The following is a 15,657-nucleotide window of genomic DNA, read 5'->3' on the forward strand; positions in this document are numbered from 1 at the left end:
TGAGTGACACATTATTTTATTGTAGTTCAAAAAATAACAATGGACACCAAAGTATTTATGAGAAATTGATAATAACTATATGAGTGGGTACACAGAATAATTGAACTCTGACGTGTGTGTGTGTGTGTGTGCTATCACTGTTATTTAATTGTCTGGCATAATATTATCTAAGACTGAAGTAAATCTATTATTCTTTCCTAAGTACCGACATCATGGGTCTTCCTATGTTTATTACAATGCCAGTTACTTTTATAGTTGGTCTAATTTGATCTGTTACTGTTCCATAGATATGTTTTCAAAGTCTGTAAAAAGGAAAAAAAAAGGAAAAGATGTAACAATTTTAAAAATACATTAGTAACATTTGTTTTTATTAGCTTTTCTCTTGTTCCCCTTCCCTTCTGTTTTCTGGATTTCTGTATTCAATTTGATCCAACTGCTGAGGGAGGTGTGTGTGAGGGGGTTCCTATGAGGTTAAATTGAGTTGTAGGCCATCATTAGATATTTTCATATAAGAAAATTAAATTCTGGCCTTTTTGCTGACTTCAGTCTATTTCTATGTACAGTCTCTCTTGGCTCCTTTGCTTGTCAGTCTGAATTTTGTTTGCAGCTATACTGTCAATTCCATTTCCTCTCCTGGTCCTGCTTCCCCGCTGTTCACAAATTCTAATTCCCCAGTCAGCCCCACTCTGAGCCCATTGTACTCTTCATTCTCAGAATGGAAGGTGCAATAGATTTGTTCATTTCATTGGATATTCAAATAAAAGTCTGGAGGCATGAGTGAATATCCTGGCTGGTCAATCACAAAGAAATCAACATCAACTTGGTGTTCATAAAGTAGCAGGGCAGCTCAGTTATATACTTGGACAATCTGGACTCACAGATGCTTCTGTGTCCTTTTCCTTTCCATTCTGAGGGAAGGATTTGGTTGTCCTGGTCATAATCCTGGTCATAAAAGCAGGAAGCCATGCTGGTTGACTTCTAAAAGTCATGACTTGTAAAAGCAGGTTCTAGAAGTCAGCCATGCTGGTCCCTGGGCATATGTGATGGGGAGGGTTCAAAAAGAACCATATCACAGGGACAGGATCTCTTACACCCCGTTCCATTTCTAGTGTAAGAAGAGACGAGTGAATAGTTTGTCTACCACCTACCATTTGTGAGCTCTTGACTGAATGGGTTTTCCGAGTTGGTTTTAGGAGTCAGATCTAAATAATCCACTGTGGTAAATAGAGAATTGAAAGAAGAGAGTTTTAGTATTTAAAGCACATTGATTTTTTTTTTGCAATTATTCTCATTTTATCCTCTCTTGCTCCTTCTAGTCCAGTTCCTCTCTTTGGAGTGTGTGAGCTACTAGGTCACTTTTATATGGAGTTTCAACCCATGACAGTGGCTCATTCATGGCCCGTGGGGATGAGCAAGCAGGTGTCTGCCCCAGCAGCTCAGGGCAGCATCTTTCCGCCAAACTCCCTCGGTAGCCCTGGTCCTTACAGCAGAAACCCCTGGGCAATGGCTCAGTGTTTGCCAGCTCCCTCCCATACAGAAATCGGGGAAAGAAGTGGCAAAAACAAACAGTCTAGAGATTATTATTTTTTTTTTGAGATATGATTTGTATAGACAGAGTTAGCAAATATATAATCTTCTACATAATTTTAACTACATAAATATTAACAAGTATTTTGTAAACACAAATATTTACATAAAATTTACAAATATTTATATATATTTACAAATATGTACTTTGCATATGTATATGTGTATATTCATACACACACACACACACACACACACACACACACACACACGGAAGGGCAGAGAGAGATTCCTAGATTTTCCTGCTAAAGAGAATTCTAGCCCAACCTGCATGGCTCTGTGGTTGAGCGTTGACCTATGAACCAGGAGGTCAGGGTTTGATTCCCCGTCAGGGCACATGCTAGAGTTGCAGGCTCGATCCCCAGTGTGGGGCCTTCAGGAGGCAGCTGACTGGTGATTCTCTCTCATCATTGATGTTTCGATCTCACCCTCCCTCTCTGAAATCAGTAGAAAAATATTTTTTTAAAAAGAGAGGATTCTATCTTGACCTCTCCATCTCTTCCTCTCACACACCTTCTGAGGAGGATCCTGACTTGCCATGTCAGTGATTTGGGGCTTTGTAATGAAGAACAAAGAAGAAAAGGGAAAGGTAAGATGGGTGAACATGAGGGGTTGAAGCTGAGGTTGAGAGTATTTGGGGAGAGTCTGAGGTAAGTATGACCTGGAAGCAGCTTCAGTTTGTTTGTTTTTAAATTGTTGACATTTTTATCCCTCTTACAAAGTGTTTTCGGAGTATAAAAAGAGAAACGGAGTTATTTACAAATGACTTTGGTTGCTGGACTATGTTCTCTGACCACAATATCAGACTCTCAAAATGAGCAACATGAGCCAGGACTCAGGTACAGAGATTGCGTCTAACTAGATTGACTTACCATCCGGCATAACTTGATCTTTCCCTTCCTCGTGTGTTAGATCAGGAAGGTCATTTTTATATTCTGAAACCAAATCTAGTAAAAAACATACTGGGTTTAGAATATAACTAACAACCTGTGTGCTGTTTTAACGCAGTGTTTTCAGACTTGGTTGAACATGACTTACAGTAAAAAATGCATTTTACATTACAGTCCCATACATGCACTTATGCACATACAATGAAATGAAAAGTTACAATATTTACCCTTTTCCAAACTTCTTACCTTTTTCTCATCTTTTCTACTCATCCTTTTCTTTTTATTTAATTCTAGTTCATTGGAAAAAATTCTGGTCTCCTTATCCTTTTATTATCAATTTTATTCTAGTTCAAGAAAAAATGCTAGTTATTAAATTGATTCTCATGACCCACTAAATATTTTCACAACCCACCTAACCCACAATATGGGAAGTATTATGTTATATTTTATTCTAATGCTCCTTCAACAAATAGCCCCCAAACCAACCTGAAATCAGCCCCACTATCTCCACTTTATCACCACTCAAGTTCTTTAGTCTGTATAACATTATCATTTATTAGAGGGTCTAAGAACTTAAAATCCTCTAGAAGGCCCATGATCAAGCAGGTTCGACCTCTAAGCTTGACCCCGTCAATTGTATGCTTTGTCCCGTCACCCACAAACCATATTGCTGAGCTCCCAACCATGTATTCAACCAAATAGCGGATGCCCCTTACCTACCGTTCCCAGCTCTACTCATCCTTTCTGGATCCTCTGCTCTTGCTCAGCTACCCTATGTACTGTCTTCTGAATACAGTTTTATACTATCTCAAGTTCATATTTCATGCCTTGATCACTGAAATGCCTCCTTTGCCCATCTTTTTCCCTCTGGTGGGGATACATCCTCTTTCCTAGGCAACCCTCCACTTGCACACCTCCTTTGTACTAAATTACATGAGTAATTCCTACTCATTCTTCTACACTCAGAGCTCCCATTGTCTCTCTTCCTAAAAACCTTTCATAACACTCCCAGTCTATGTCAGGAGATCCTCTGTGGGGCCCCATTATACACTGGGCCTCTATCATAACACTTCTCAATAAGGTAGTTTTGCTATTTCCCATGCTAGATGGCGAACACTTTAAGGTCAAGAACAATGCTTGATTTATGTTTATGAGCCTAGCACCTAACACAGTTTGTGTGTGTGTGTGTGTGTGTGTGTTAACATGAAATATTCCTGTTCAACAACATTTCAAGGGTATAGTAAGTTAACTGCACACACATTGTTGTATAGTAGATCACTAGAATTTTTTCATCTTGTGTGAATGAACTACACAGTGTCTGAACAAGTGCCCATTTGACTATCTTTAGTTATCTTAGATACAAGATATTATTTCAAGATATTATTTCAACTAGATTTCAAGATATTATTAAATTTTCTCCATACAGTATAAGAATCTTTCCTCTCCTTTCTAGATTACTTATCATATATATTTTTTTTTCTTTTCTTTTGGCCTGCTTTAGTTTTATCGAGCTATTTAATTCGTTGTGTATCTTGGCATTTACCTTTTCATATTCTCATGGCTCCTTTCCCCCAGATGTGCTTGTGTGGCCATAACTCCCTTACTGTGTCCCTCAGCATCTTTCACAGTGACCAGCACATAGAAGGTGCTCAATGAATACCTGGTAATTTCCTTCAAAGATTTTAACAGATTTTAAATATGATCTTATATTTGAGTATAAGATGAGGGTGATGTAGGACTCAACTCCCATTATACAGCTAACAGGTAATCAAATGCCTTTGAAATGTAGTGTCAAGTCTCGGATGAAAAGGGCATTTATTTTTTCCAATTCATATACCTACCATCTGCGTATTCCTGATTTTCCTCACTGTCATCTGTGGTAATTAAGGCAGCCCTTTCATGTTCTAAGAGTCAGAGAATTAAGTATTAACTGAAAAGACTAAACAATTCTCACACATGAATCATCTCACTGATATGTAAATAAGCAGAAATGCCCTAACTCACAAAGTTCTGATTATTTTCAATGCCCCATCTTGGAATCTCTGGAACCGTGTTTTGGGCAAGGTCCAATGGTGACAGAGTCAAGATCAATCAACTCCATATACACCTTGGCCTTTATTAATACAAATTCAGCATATTATCAGGTCATTTTCTTTCAGAAAATTCACTATAATTCAGGTGTTGTGGGAAATTTAGGACTATCAGTCAATGGAGTCAAATTTAGAATGACTGCTCCATAGACATTGTCATGAAAGGAATTTGTAGTTTTAGAGGTCTGTCAAATGCAGGAAAGCCAACGGCTCCTCAGACTTTCGTGCCTGCACCCTCGGCTTCTGTGCTGCCTCTGAGCTTCATTTGGTTTGGCCACTCCTGGAGACTTGACTTCCCCAAACCCACCCTCTGCTGTAACCTCTTTTCTTTGCAGGCCCCCTGTCTTTACTCTCACTTCCGGTACTTTGACCTTTAACCTCACTAAACTCTCTCTCCTCTGGATGATCTGAACCAAGGGCAATCCTGTTCCCAGCCAGGTTTGTTTTTTTGTTGTTGTTGTTTGTTTTTACCGGTTAATCCATTCTGAGAAGCAGCAACTGTTTTAATTGGTTGAAATCTATACCATACTTGTTAAATATTTTCAATATCACTGCTGCCTGCAGCTTTTAATTTAATTTATATTTATTACTTCCTTCTTTATCTAATCTAGACCCCTATAGATCATTTCATTGCTTTCTTGCAATTATTCTCAACTTTGATTCACCTCCTTCCTTCCTAAATGGTAAGTTACATAACAAAACTACTCATTTTCCATTCTCATGATCAATGCCAATTACCAAATTACCTGAGCATCCATTTAGGGTGCTAGAAAACAAGATAAATATGAGAAAAAAATAGAAAAATAAAAACTTTTGGGAAATAACTTGCTATTCCAAATAAGGTCATCATGAAAATGTTCAGAATTTTATTGGAATGAGTATATTGGAATATATACTATATTGGAATGCAGTATAGTGTTATTTTTATTCTAATTGCAGGGGTGGCAGTACACTACCATATTTCAAGACTTACTACAATCATGCATCTAGGTTCCCACTTCAGCTAACTGACCACCTTTGCGAATCACACAATCATACATTGAGAGAATAAAGTTGTTGTTTTAAGCCAATAATTTATTGTAATTTGCAATGGCAGCCTGAGGAAACTAATACATGGGGCATATACAAAAGTTATATGGTCATAGTGTTTTTAAAATATGATTTCTTTAGCATTCTTATGAGATGTTTAATTTCAAAGGACATAGTAAACATGGCAGTTTATTTTGTCAATAATTGAGTTTAAAGGTGATAATATAAGGATTTTATTTATCTATATTAAATAGTGATTCAGTTTTAACAAATATTTTAACACTCTTTTATTGTCCCAATAGGACATCACATCTGAAAGATTACCTGGTTGATATGGCTGAAAATATAACAAATCTCCAAGTGCAACAAGTTTCTCCTGTTGAAAAATTTTACAATGAGAGAATTAAATGACCAGTATAATTAATCATTATTTAATAAAAAAACACTTTGATTCTTGATTTTTTAAATAACCAAGTATTTTTAACATACCAGAAATTATGTAACCAAATGAGTAGTGTTGGTCTGCTGACTTTTTTCAAACTTGTGTTGGTTCCTTATTGTTTTTCAAAATAAGATTCAAATTGAACCCAAAGAAAACAAATGTATGCCTTGGCCTCAGAGAATTGGTTTAAGATCATTATCAAAGTCAGTTGCCTTGTATCTACTCTGACCTTACCTGCATCAGATCACTTGTCATTCTGGCCATTGTTTGTTCACTTATTTCGATATCTTTGAGATCTGTGAGAACCACCCAAGTTCCATTCTCAAATTTCACAGGCATAGAAAAGACGATCCCTTCAGGAATGCCAAACTGGCCTGCGGTGAGCAAACACAAAGCAAAGCAAAAACATTCAGAAAAATAAGTCTTGCCAATAAGTATTGTGGAGCGGACATTATACATTGGTTTTAATGATAATGGTGGAGCTAAACCTCTGGTCATTCCTCCCCAGGGCGAGGTGAAACTCTCTAGGATTATTGATTGGGCACCTGTCCAGGTTCTGGCTGTTCCCCCTTCAGTCTCTCTCTTGGAAGGGAGCACCCCTGTTCCTTCTTCTTTATCCCTCTGTGCTGGGGTCAGACATCCTGCCTCTGCCTGGAGGGCTGATGCAGCCTTTCTCCTCCACCTGGTATGGGTTCCTTTTGTCTACTTCCCAAGGCTTTACCTTGTGCCCCTCGGTAGCCCAGCAGCCCCAGGCCTTGTCCAATCTGGTCTCCTGCTCTTCCAGGGGACTATGGCAGTCATGTAGTTCAGGCATGAGGACTAGGAAGGGAACAAGAGGGAGCAGGAATGTTGCTGATTTCCTCTGAGCTCCTGGTTCCCAGTCTGGATGTGCTCCAGACAAAAAGATTGACAATACTTGTTACTAAGTGAGCAACATTCAAATAAAATTACCCCGCCTCTTCTGCGCCTTGGTCAAATAAGAAAATTATGCTTGCCAATCTAGTCATCAAAAATATTGCCACAGGGGCAAAATAAATGCAGATAGTCAAGAAACTAGGATCTAAAAAAACTTCCTCAGTGGGTGTCCTGGGTTCTCTGTTCATTCTATTTGTTTTCCCTGTAAAGGGATAGCTTTATGGGTGGGCAACATATGAGGGTTTACCTATATAGTTTCAGGGAGCAACACCACAAGCTCCTTTTCCCCAATATTGCATTGTTTATTGATGAATTCCTATAGCGATTAATTAAAGTGTCTGCAAATAAAGGTAAAATTTAAAATACCGATCTCACTAAGAAGGTAATATACTGATTTGAATTCACACAAAGGGGATGTTCATACATTCGTAACTGCAATTGAACAAGATTCATCCACCCATGAAGGAGACTCAAGCAAAGCTCTGTTTGCAGGGGGTACACACTCTAATGGAGGGAACATATGAATCTAACCACACCCTGGATAAAGGCGGGATGTAATATGCTTCCTGATGGAGGAACACAATGCTATGTGAATACAAAAGACAGAGATTACTCTGACTTGGGGGCTTTGGGGAAGATTTCCTTGAACTACACAGTAATCACAGGAAGAATGGGGAGGATGGTGGTTCCACTAATAACAGTCAAGAAAGACAAGGAACACAATTATGAAATTGTGAAAACCTAGACAGCTTAATGATCATGTTAAGAGATAATAGGTGGGACACAGAAGTGGGAGTACGAGGTATACATGGAGGTTTTTCAATATTACAAGATATGAAAGACCCAGGCTTACCTTCACTCAATACTCCTAAGGACACGATTTCCCCATACGGTGAGCCATGGTACCAGTATTTCAATGTAGTGGCTATACTGTGTGCAGCTAACATGCCTCCAAATTGTTTTCCTGTGGCAGTCAAATCTTTAAGAGTTGTCACAAATTCTCTGTTTATCCACTCACTATATGAAAAAGAAAGAAACAATTTTTCAATGAAGGGAGAAGTGGAAATAAAAAAGACTGCTCCCTACGTCAATGAATCTGAGTAAAAAAAAAAAATCATCTCTACAAAAGAGAGATACAACTTCCTTTGTCCTTTCTTAAGGATCCTCCATCCCATAAAAAATCCATTGAAAAGTAATGAGATAGAGCAGAAAGGAATCCCAAAGTTTCAAAAGAAACACCTGATAATACAAATATGAAACACAGAAAAGAGGTCAAAGGCTGCAAGAACAGTTACTTTCATGACGAAGACTTTATCCTGTGTAGATACTATCTTGGAATGGGTGGTATTCATTTTATAAAATGTTGAATTATTCACACTGAGAACTAGAGAGATAACTTTGGCTTTATAATCTGAGGTCTCAAGGCGGGGAATAGTCCAGCTGGACTAGAGCAAGCACTAAATGGCTGCCCTTGCAAAGCCATCGCGCTGCAGTTCCATTAGACACTGCCCCTACCCAGGCAACAAATGCAGAGGAACCTGCTCCGAGAGTATGATTTCTAGGGTCCGAGGAAGGGAAGAAGGGGAAGGAGGGCCATTGGAAAGGAAAGTGCTGCCAAGTGTTGCAAAATGCTTCAAAGGCTCTTCTCCCCCTTTCTCTCCTCTGCCTGAGCACAAGGATAGGGTTGACTGTGGTGGGCACAGTTTGAAGGGCTTTACCTGTAATATTAACCCATGTAATCTTCCCAATGACCCTGCAAGGCCCTTACTGTATTACCACTTTCACTCTGTAGATGAAGACCCTGAGGAATAGAGAGGTTAAGTAACTTCTCTAAAGTCACACAGCTCATAATTGGCTGCGTGAGAATTTCAGCTCAGTTGTCTTGGGCCTAGGTGTGAAGGAAAACCCCTATTCTGTAAAAATACTGTTTGGAATTCTCTGCTATTCTTTGGACAGCCTCTTATTCTGAAAAAGTAACTTTGCTTTCTAGCCTGCTTGAATAGTGGGGGAGATAAACTTAGCTATCTGACCTTGTAGGCCAGAGACTAGATACACCCAATGCCATGCCAGATGCATTTTTTAATTGGATAGAACTGTATAGTTTTCAAGGCTGCCGCCAGCAAGCACACAAAGGGTTGGCTCTTCTACAAAAAGGGAAGTTCTGCTTGTAGCTGTGCTTAGATTTGGATTCATTTCCCTGAGCCCGCCGCGGTGAATAAAGTGTAACTCCAAACTCTCAGAGTGTTGTTTGGTTCTGGTCCGGTTTTTTCTGTAACATAGGGACTGCGCTCCTCACTGCTTCTGTGCTCTGCCTCTCTGGGACAGCACACCCAGCAGGGCCTGGGCTTGCTCACCATCTTGATCCCTTATTCTTGAAACTGGCCGACTAATTTCAACCTGGATATACACCTCTGCCTTTATAGTAAATGAGACTCACATTACATACCTTGCTTTAGAGATAACTTTAATGGGATATGTGAGCCACTTTAAGGATAATCTGAAATGTAAAAATTTATAATTTCAAAACTAAATAAATTAGGGGTGGGAATTGACTAGTTGAAATCTTATGGAACTTTCTATGTCTCTTCAATAGAGAGCGTAAACAAAGATGAGTGTGAACAGTCAAGTTATTTTTGCCCAAAGATTTCCAAGATGGTTTAAAAGATTACAACAACTATTAAACATTTATTCAACACTGTTCGGATACGCCATTTAAAAATAGACAGTACCTATCAAAAACCAAGCTTAACACAGGGCGAGAAAAGTGAGGAGGTCCCCAAACAGCACTCTCATATTTGTAAATCTTGGCTTTTCTCAGATCAACGTAGCAATTTCCACTAATATTACCCCAAATTATCACATCTTTGATGTCTGTGAAGAAAAGAAATAAAAATTAACCTAATAATGAACTTCAGTATACAAAATTGCCTGAAGCCTATTTTTTCTTTGTGCTTGTTTTAGGATTGGACCTTTTGCTATAAAATAGATCAAAGTTTATGCTGCCTAAAATGGTGCAAATCAAGTGGCTCAAGCATCTCCTTAGTCAGGGTTTGGCAAGCCTTACTCATGCTCTATGAAAGGTGTGGGCATACAACTGAAATCCAGGAATCCTGGCATGCTCCATGAAGATACTGCTGCTGAAAACTGTACCACTTGCCTTGGTCCTGACTTCAATAACCTGCTTACCTTAGAGAACTGTTTTAAAATTATTTTTTAAAACATTGATGACCTTTTTAACTGTTGTCACGGGGAAAAAATGGAATATTAGGTTTCAAAGTATTACTTGCAAAGTGTAAACCTCATTATAGAACGATGGACAAGGTCAGGTGGTCACGAAAGCCAGTTAAAAAAACATGTTTGCACAGTGGTCAGATCAAACACTAAGAAATTCTTTGTATGGGCTTCGCACTTTCTACCCTAGACTCCTGAAGGTTTCCTAGAGGGTACGGGCTTCTTCCCAGCTGCTTTGAAATCATGCTCGCTTAGAAACACAAGCAGAGACAGGAGTTCACTCACATGAGGGGGATGTTTTCATCTTCCTGGCCAGCTCTGCTCTGGCCTGCCCTTCCACCCCCAGTGCCACGGCGACAATATTGTGCGCGATGCTCGGGGCGTATCTCATGAGCAACAACGTTTTCAGGTTGACAAAGGTTTTTCCTCCCACGATGACTCGGACCGAGTCGCGAGCGTTCTTCTCGATCAGGTAGCCGTAGAGCCTGCACAGAGGCACCCTGCTCCGGAGGCATTCCTCGATCGTGTACACCTCCTTGGTCCTGGGGTCGTCCAGGATGATGACCACGTGGGCCTGGCGGAAGGCGTCCTCCACTCTGGTGCAGACGGAGACGCTGTGCAGCACCGGGGACACCAGGTCCTGCATTTCCAGGGCGAGGTTCTGGAGGGTTTTTTCCGCCTGCTTGTTGTCAAACAGAGCTATGCTAATTTCTGTGTGCATTCCGAACACCTCCCCGCTGGTCAGGATGGGGATGAGGCTGTAGCAGGCAGGGGCAGACGCACTAACAGTGCAAAGCAGGATTAGCAATGGTTAAAGCTTTTGTCCCTTTTAAGCTTTTATTCTTTAAAAAAATATATATCCTCTCTAATAAAAGAGAAACATGGTAATTAGCCGTACATCCGCTACACTTCCCATTGGCTAATCAGGGCGATATGCAAATTAACTGCCAGCCAAGATGGTGGCTGGCAGCCAGGCAGCTTGAAGCGAACATGAGGCTTGCTTGCTTCAGTGACGGAGGAAACCAACGTTCCCCGCCTGCCTTGCCGGCCTCTGAGCTTGCAGTTTGAAACATTGTTACAAATATAGAAGCTAAACAAAACCCCAGAAACCTGCTTTCAGCCAGCAGGGATCTCAGAGCTGGAGTTGATACAATGTTTCAATTATAGAACCCAAACAAACCAGATACCTGCTTTCAGCAGCAGAGGCCTCAGAGCTGGAGCCAGAGCTAAAGCTGGCCCAGAATAATAAAAAAAAAAGAATAAAAGGAGCGGTTGGGAGCTTCAGTCACCCACAGCCTGAAAACAGCCCTCAGCCCCTCACCCAGACTGGCCAGGCACCCCAGTGGGGACCGCCACCCTGAAGGGTGTGTGACCAGCTGCAAACAGCCATCATCCCTTCACCCAGGCTGGCCAGGCACCCCAGTGGGGACCCCCACCCTGATCCAGGACACCCTTCAGGGCAAACCACCCGGCCCCCACCCATGCACCAGGCCTCTATTCTATATAGTAAAAGGGTAATATGCCTCCCAGCACCAGGATCAGTGGAGCCGCGAGGCCTCCCAGCACCGGGATCAGCGTGACAGGGGGCAGCGCCCAAACCCCCTGATCGCCCTGCAGCTCTGTGTGTGACAGGGGGTGGGACCACAACCTCCCTATCCTCCCTGCACTGTTTGTGACAGGGGAAGGCACCCCAACCCCCTGATCAGCCCTGCTCTGTGCCTGATAGGGGGGAGCTCCCCAACCCCCTGATCGCCCTGCAGCTCTGTGTGTGACAGGCTGCGGCGCCCCAAATCCTGATCAGCCCTGCTCTGTGTGTGACAGGGTGCAGCGACCCAACCCCCCCAATCCCCCCTCCCCCCCCCCCCACACACACACGGGCTCTGCTCTGTGTGTGATGGAGTAGAGCCATAACCTCCCCATCGGCCCTGCCCTGAGTGTGACAGTGGCGGCACCCCAACCCCCTGATCGGCCCTGCTCTGTGGGTGATAGAGGGCAGTGCCCCAACCCCCTGATCCGCCCTGCTCTGTGTGTGATGGGGGCGGTGCCCCAACTCCCCTATCGGTCCTACTCTGTGAGTGATAGGGTGGAACTCCTCAACCCCCTGATCGACCCTGCTCTGTGTGTGACAGGGGGGAGCTCCCCAACCCCCTGATGGGCCCTGCTCTTTGCGTGACAGGGTACGGAGCCCCAACCCCCCTGATGGGCCCTGCTCTGTGAGTGACAGGGGGCAGCGCCCCAACCCCCTGATTGGCCCTGCTCTGTGCGTGACAGGGGGTGGTGCCACAACCTCCCCATTGACCCTGCCTTGAGTGTGACTGAGGGTGGCATCACAACCTCCCGATCCGCACTGCTCTGTGCATGACAGGGGGTGGCGCCCCAACGCCCCAATCGGCCCTGCTCTGAGCCTGACCAGGGGCTGCACCTAGGGATTGGGCCTGCCCTCTGCCACCCAGGAGCAAGCCTAAGCCAGCTGGTCGTTTTCTCCCAAGGGGTCCTGGACTGCGAGAGGGCACAGGCAGGGCTGAGGGACCCCCCCCCCCCCGAGTGCACAAATTTTTGTGCACCGGGCCTCTAGTATATATATATATAGAGAGAGAGAGAAGCCTGGTGCATGAAATTCGTGCACTGGGTGGGGGGGGGGGCGGTGAAGGGGAGGATCCCTCAGCCCAGCCTGCACCCTAAGTCTGGGAGCCCTTGGGGGATGTCTGACTGACAGCTTAGGCCCGCTGGTAGTCGGACATCCTTAGCACTATGGCAGCCCTGAGCCCAGCTTCTGGCTGAGCAGCACTCCCGCTGTGGGAGCACACTGACCACCAGGGGGCAGCTCCTGTGTTGAGTGTCTGCCCCCTGGTGGTCAGTGTGCATCATAGCGACCAGTCATCCTGCCATTCGGTTGATTTGCATATTAGCCTTTTATTATATAGGATTTGTATTGATTTCAGAGAGGGAAGGGAGAGAGAAATAGAAACACACACACACACACACACACACACACACCCCTCAAACTTGACATTCAGATCTTCTATCACAGAGTTAATCCCACATCCTCCTCCTTCCAAATATAAACAGCCAACCTTGCGAATCCTGGGCTTTGACTGTCCCACCTGGTGATCCAGACCTGCAAGGGGTCAATGAGGTCTTTCAGGGAGTCTTTCTCCAGCTCCTTTTGTATATGAGCCTCCAGGTTCTCCTGAGCAATTGCCTTCATCAGCTCAGTTGTCATGCTAGAGGTGACATCGTAGTAAAGCTAAACATGGCAAAAGAAAAAGTCAGCCCTTGAGAGAAGACAATTAGTGGATAATGGCTCTAATGGAAAGATCTTGTGTAAAGCCAGAAGGGAGTAAAAAGAGAGTTGAGAGAAGACTTTAGAAAGCAAGATGCTGGAAAAATGAAACAATGTGAGAGATTGGTAATGTTTTAAACAGATAAATCAACTTAACTTACATACCTGGGCATGCTCCAGGAACTCATTATACCCTCCCAGAAGCAAGCCCTTGCCGCCGCGATCCAGCAGCTCCCTCCAGATGATGGGGGAACTTTTGTGGCTCCATTTATTCTTTTCACACACATCTCTCAGCCACTCCTAGTGAATGATATTCCAAGTGCAGTCACACATTAAATAGACCTCAGAATTCAATACTTTAGAATTCAAACACTAAAATACTGGCGCTTTTTTTTTTTTTTTGCCATTACTGAATATACATAAAATTTAGATAGCATAAAATTTACATTAGTTCAAATGTAAATATAAAAAATAGTGATGAGTTAAATAACAAATTAAGTGAATAAGAAAGAATATTTTTCAAATCCACTGACAAAATAAAGGCATAGGAAGTTGCTCTTCTCTGAGGATACCTGGGATGTTTATGTTAAAGATAAGCCAAGTGTTCCAACTCAACTGATTTAAAAAAAGTTTAACTGATTTACCCCTTATTCTTCTATCTGAGATATTTCCAGTCATAGGGAATTTCCAACATAATATAAATTTGATATTGCTTTCCACATCTGTGGGTATAGTGTATATTGCTCAGATTAAATTAATGAGCTAAAAGTTACTTGGGGATTTCTGATAATATTTATTAGAAAAACCTTAAATCATTATTTGGTTTGTGTATATCAGGTCTTCCAATGACAAGAGCTGAGTAGAGATAGACAACAACATTCTTATGGGTAAAGTACCTAAGAGCATTCTTGTCTTTGGAGGCGTGTGCATTGATGCTACCTTAACACATAAAATCTTAGAAACAAATTTCCCTTCTGATGTTGAAATCTCTCTGCTTTTATCCCACCTTAAAGCAAACAGTGCTGCTGTGAAGATTCTCCCAGGGCCCTCTATTTTACACCACAGCCTTCCCAATGAAGTGCTGAGTCTATGGAATAAGGGACTCTACCCAAAAGGACCTTCAGCAACCAGGGCATGTTGATATCCTGGCAAGAGATGAGAGAATATGTATGGAACTGGCCCCTGAGGATGCTGAATCAAGAGTGGGACATAAAGTTGGACAAGGGAGAATTTATCAATATTAATCACTCTTCTGCAATTCAAGAGTGTACACCCTGGCAAAGACCTTAGAAGAGAGTGATAATCATCCCAGAGTTGCTGGGATGATTCTCCTAAGATTGGGGAAGGTGATGATTACCAATGAAATGCCAGAACTGCCTTGGAAAACAATGGAAGGGATTAAAAGGCTTAGAAAAATGGTCATGCAGGAGTGGATATGCTACTGTAGAATTCTGGAAACCCGTTAGTCAACTGTGTACTCTAGAAGGCCCTTGGGGCACTACATTCACAAAGTGACAAGAAATGCGCTGATGAAAGGGTTCTCAGTATTGCTGGGAAGCCCCGGGCGGCTGTCCATTCTAGGCCAGGTCTTTAAAGGACATGCTGTTATAGAGCTGGACTCCAGGCCATTGGGATGATAGACTCTTGAAACAAGAGGCTAGGGAGCAGTACCTACCAGAGAGTATCTGTTGTGAAAGAAACAGTAGCCCTAGCCAGTTTTGCTCAGTGGATAGAGCATCGGCCTGCAGACTGAAGGGTTTGGGTTCAATTCTGGTAAAGGGCACAAGCCTGGGTTGCAGGCTGGACCCCCAATAAGGAGGGTGTGTGTAGGAGGCAGCCAATCAATGATTCTCTCTCGTCATTGATGTTTCTATCTCTCTCCATTCCCTTCCTCTCTGAAATATATTTATATATATATATATATATATATATATATATATATATATATATATATATGTATGTATGTATTTGGCTCGATGGAGCATTGGCCTGTGGACCAAAGGGACCCAGGTTCGATTCCAGTCAAGGGTACGTACCTGGATTGCAGGCTCCTCCCCAGCCCAGGCACTGGCTGGGGCTTGTGCAGGAGGCAACCAATCGATGTGTTTCTCTCACATTGATAATTCTCTCTGTCTTTCCTTCTCTCTTCCACTCTCTCTAAAAATCAATGGAAATATATCCTTGGGTGAG

At 42.5% G+C, this 15,657-nt stretch overlaps 1 protein-coding gene across 2 annotated transcripts in view; it reads right to left on the minus strand.

Annotated features, from left to right (window-relative positions):
- Positions 1–15,657, minus strand: part of MDH1B (malate dehydrogenase 1B) — a 22,176-nt gene continuing 6,519 nt past the window's right edge. The window contains exons 2-12 of one of the 2 annotated variants that reach the window (XM_081096379.1): positions 13,633–13,767; positions 13,289–13,431; positions 10,470–10,966; positions 9,683–9,824; positions 7,807–7,970; positions 6,273–6,412; positions 5,921–5,972; positions 4,319–4,381; positions 2,460–2,534; positions 1,149–1,214; positions 1–302 (exon numbers count right to left, since the gene is read on the minus strand). In XM_081096379.1, coding sequence (XP_080952505.1) covers positions 274–302; positions 1,149–1,214; positions 2,460–2,534; positions 4,319–4,381; positions 5,921–5,972; positions 6,273–6,412; positions 7,807–7,970; positions 9,683–9,824; positions 10,470–10,966; positions 13,289–13,407 — 1,347 coding nt within the window. In that variant the 5' untranslated portion in view covers positions 13,408–13,431; positions 13,633–13,767 and the 3' untranslated portion in view covers positions 1–273. The remainder of the gene's footprint in view (positions 303–1,148; positions 1,215–2,459; positions 2,535–4,318; positions 4,382–5,920; positions 5,973–6,272; positions 6,413–7,806; positions 7,971–9,682; positions 9,825–10,469; positions 10,967–13,288; positions 13,432–13,632; positions 13,768–15,657) is intronic. The other variant, XM_081096378.1, reaches the window with a different exon arrangement.

This window comes from Myotis nattereri, assembly GCF_964212035.1.
Source record: "Myotis nattereri genome assembly, chromosome: 7".
NCBI lineage: Eukaryota > Metazoa > Chordata > Mammalia > Chiroptera > Vespertilionidae > Myotis > Myotis nattereri.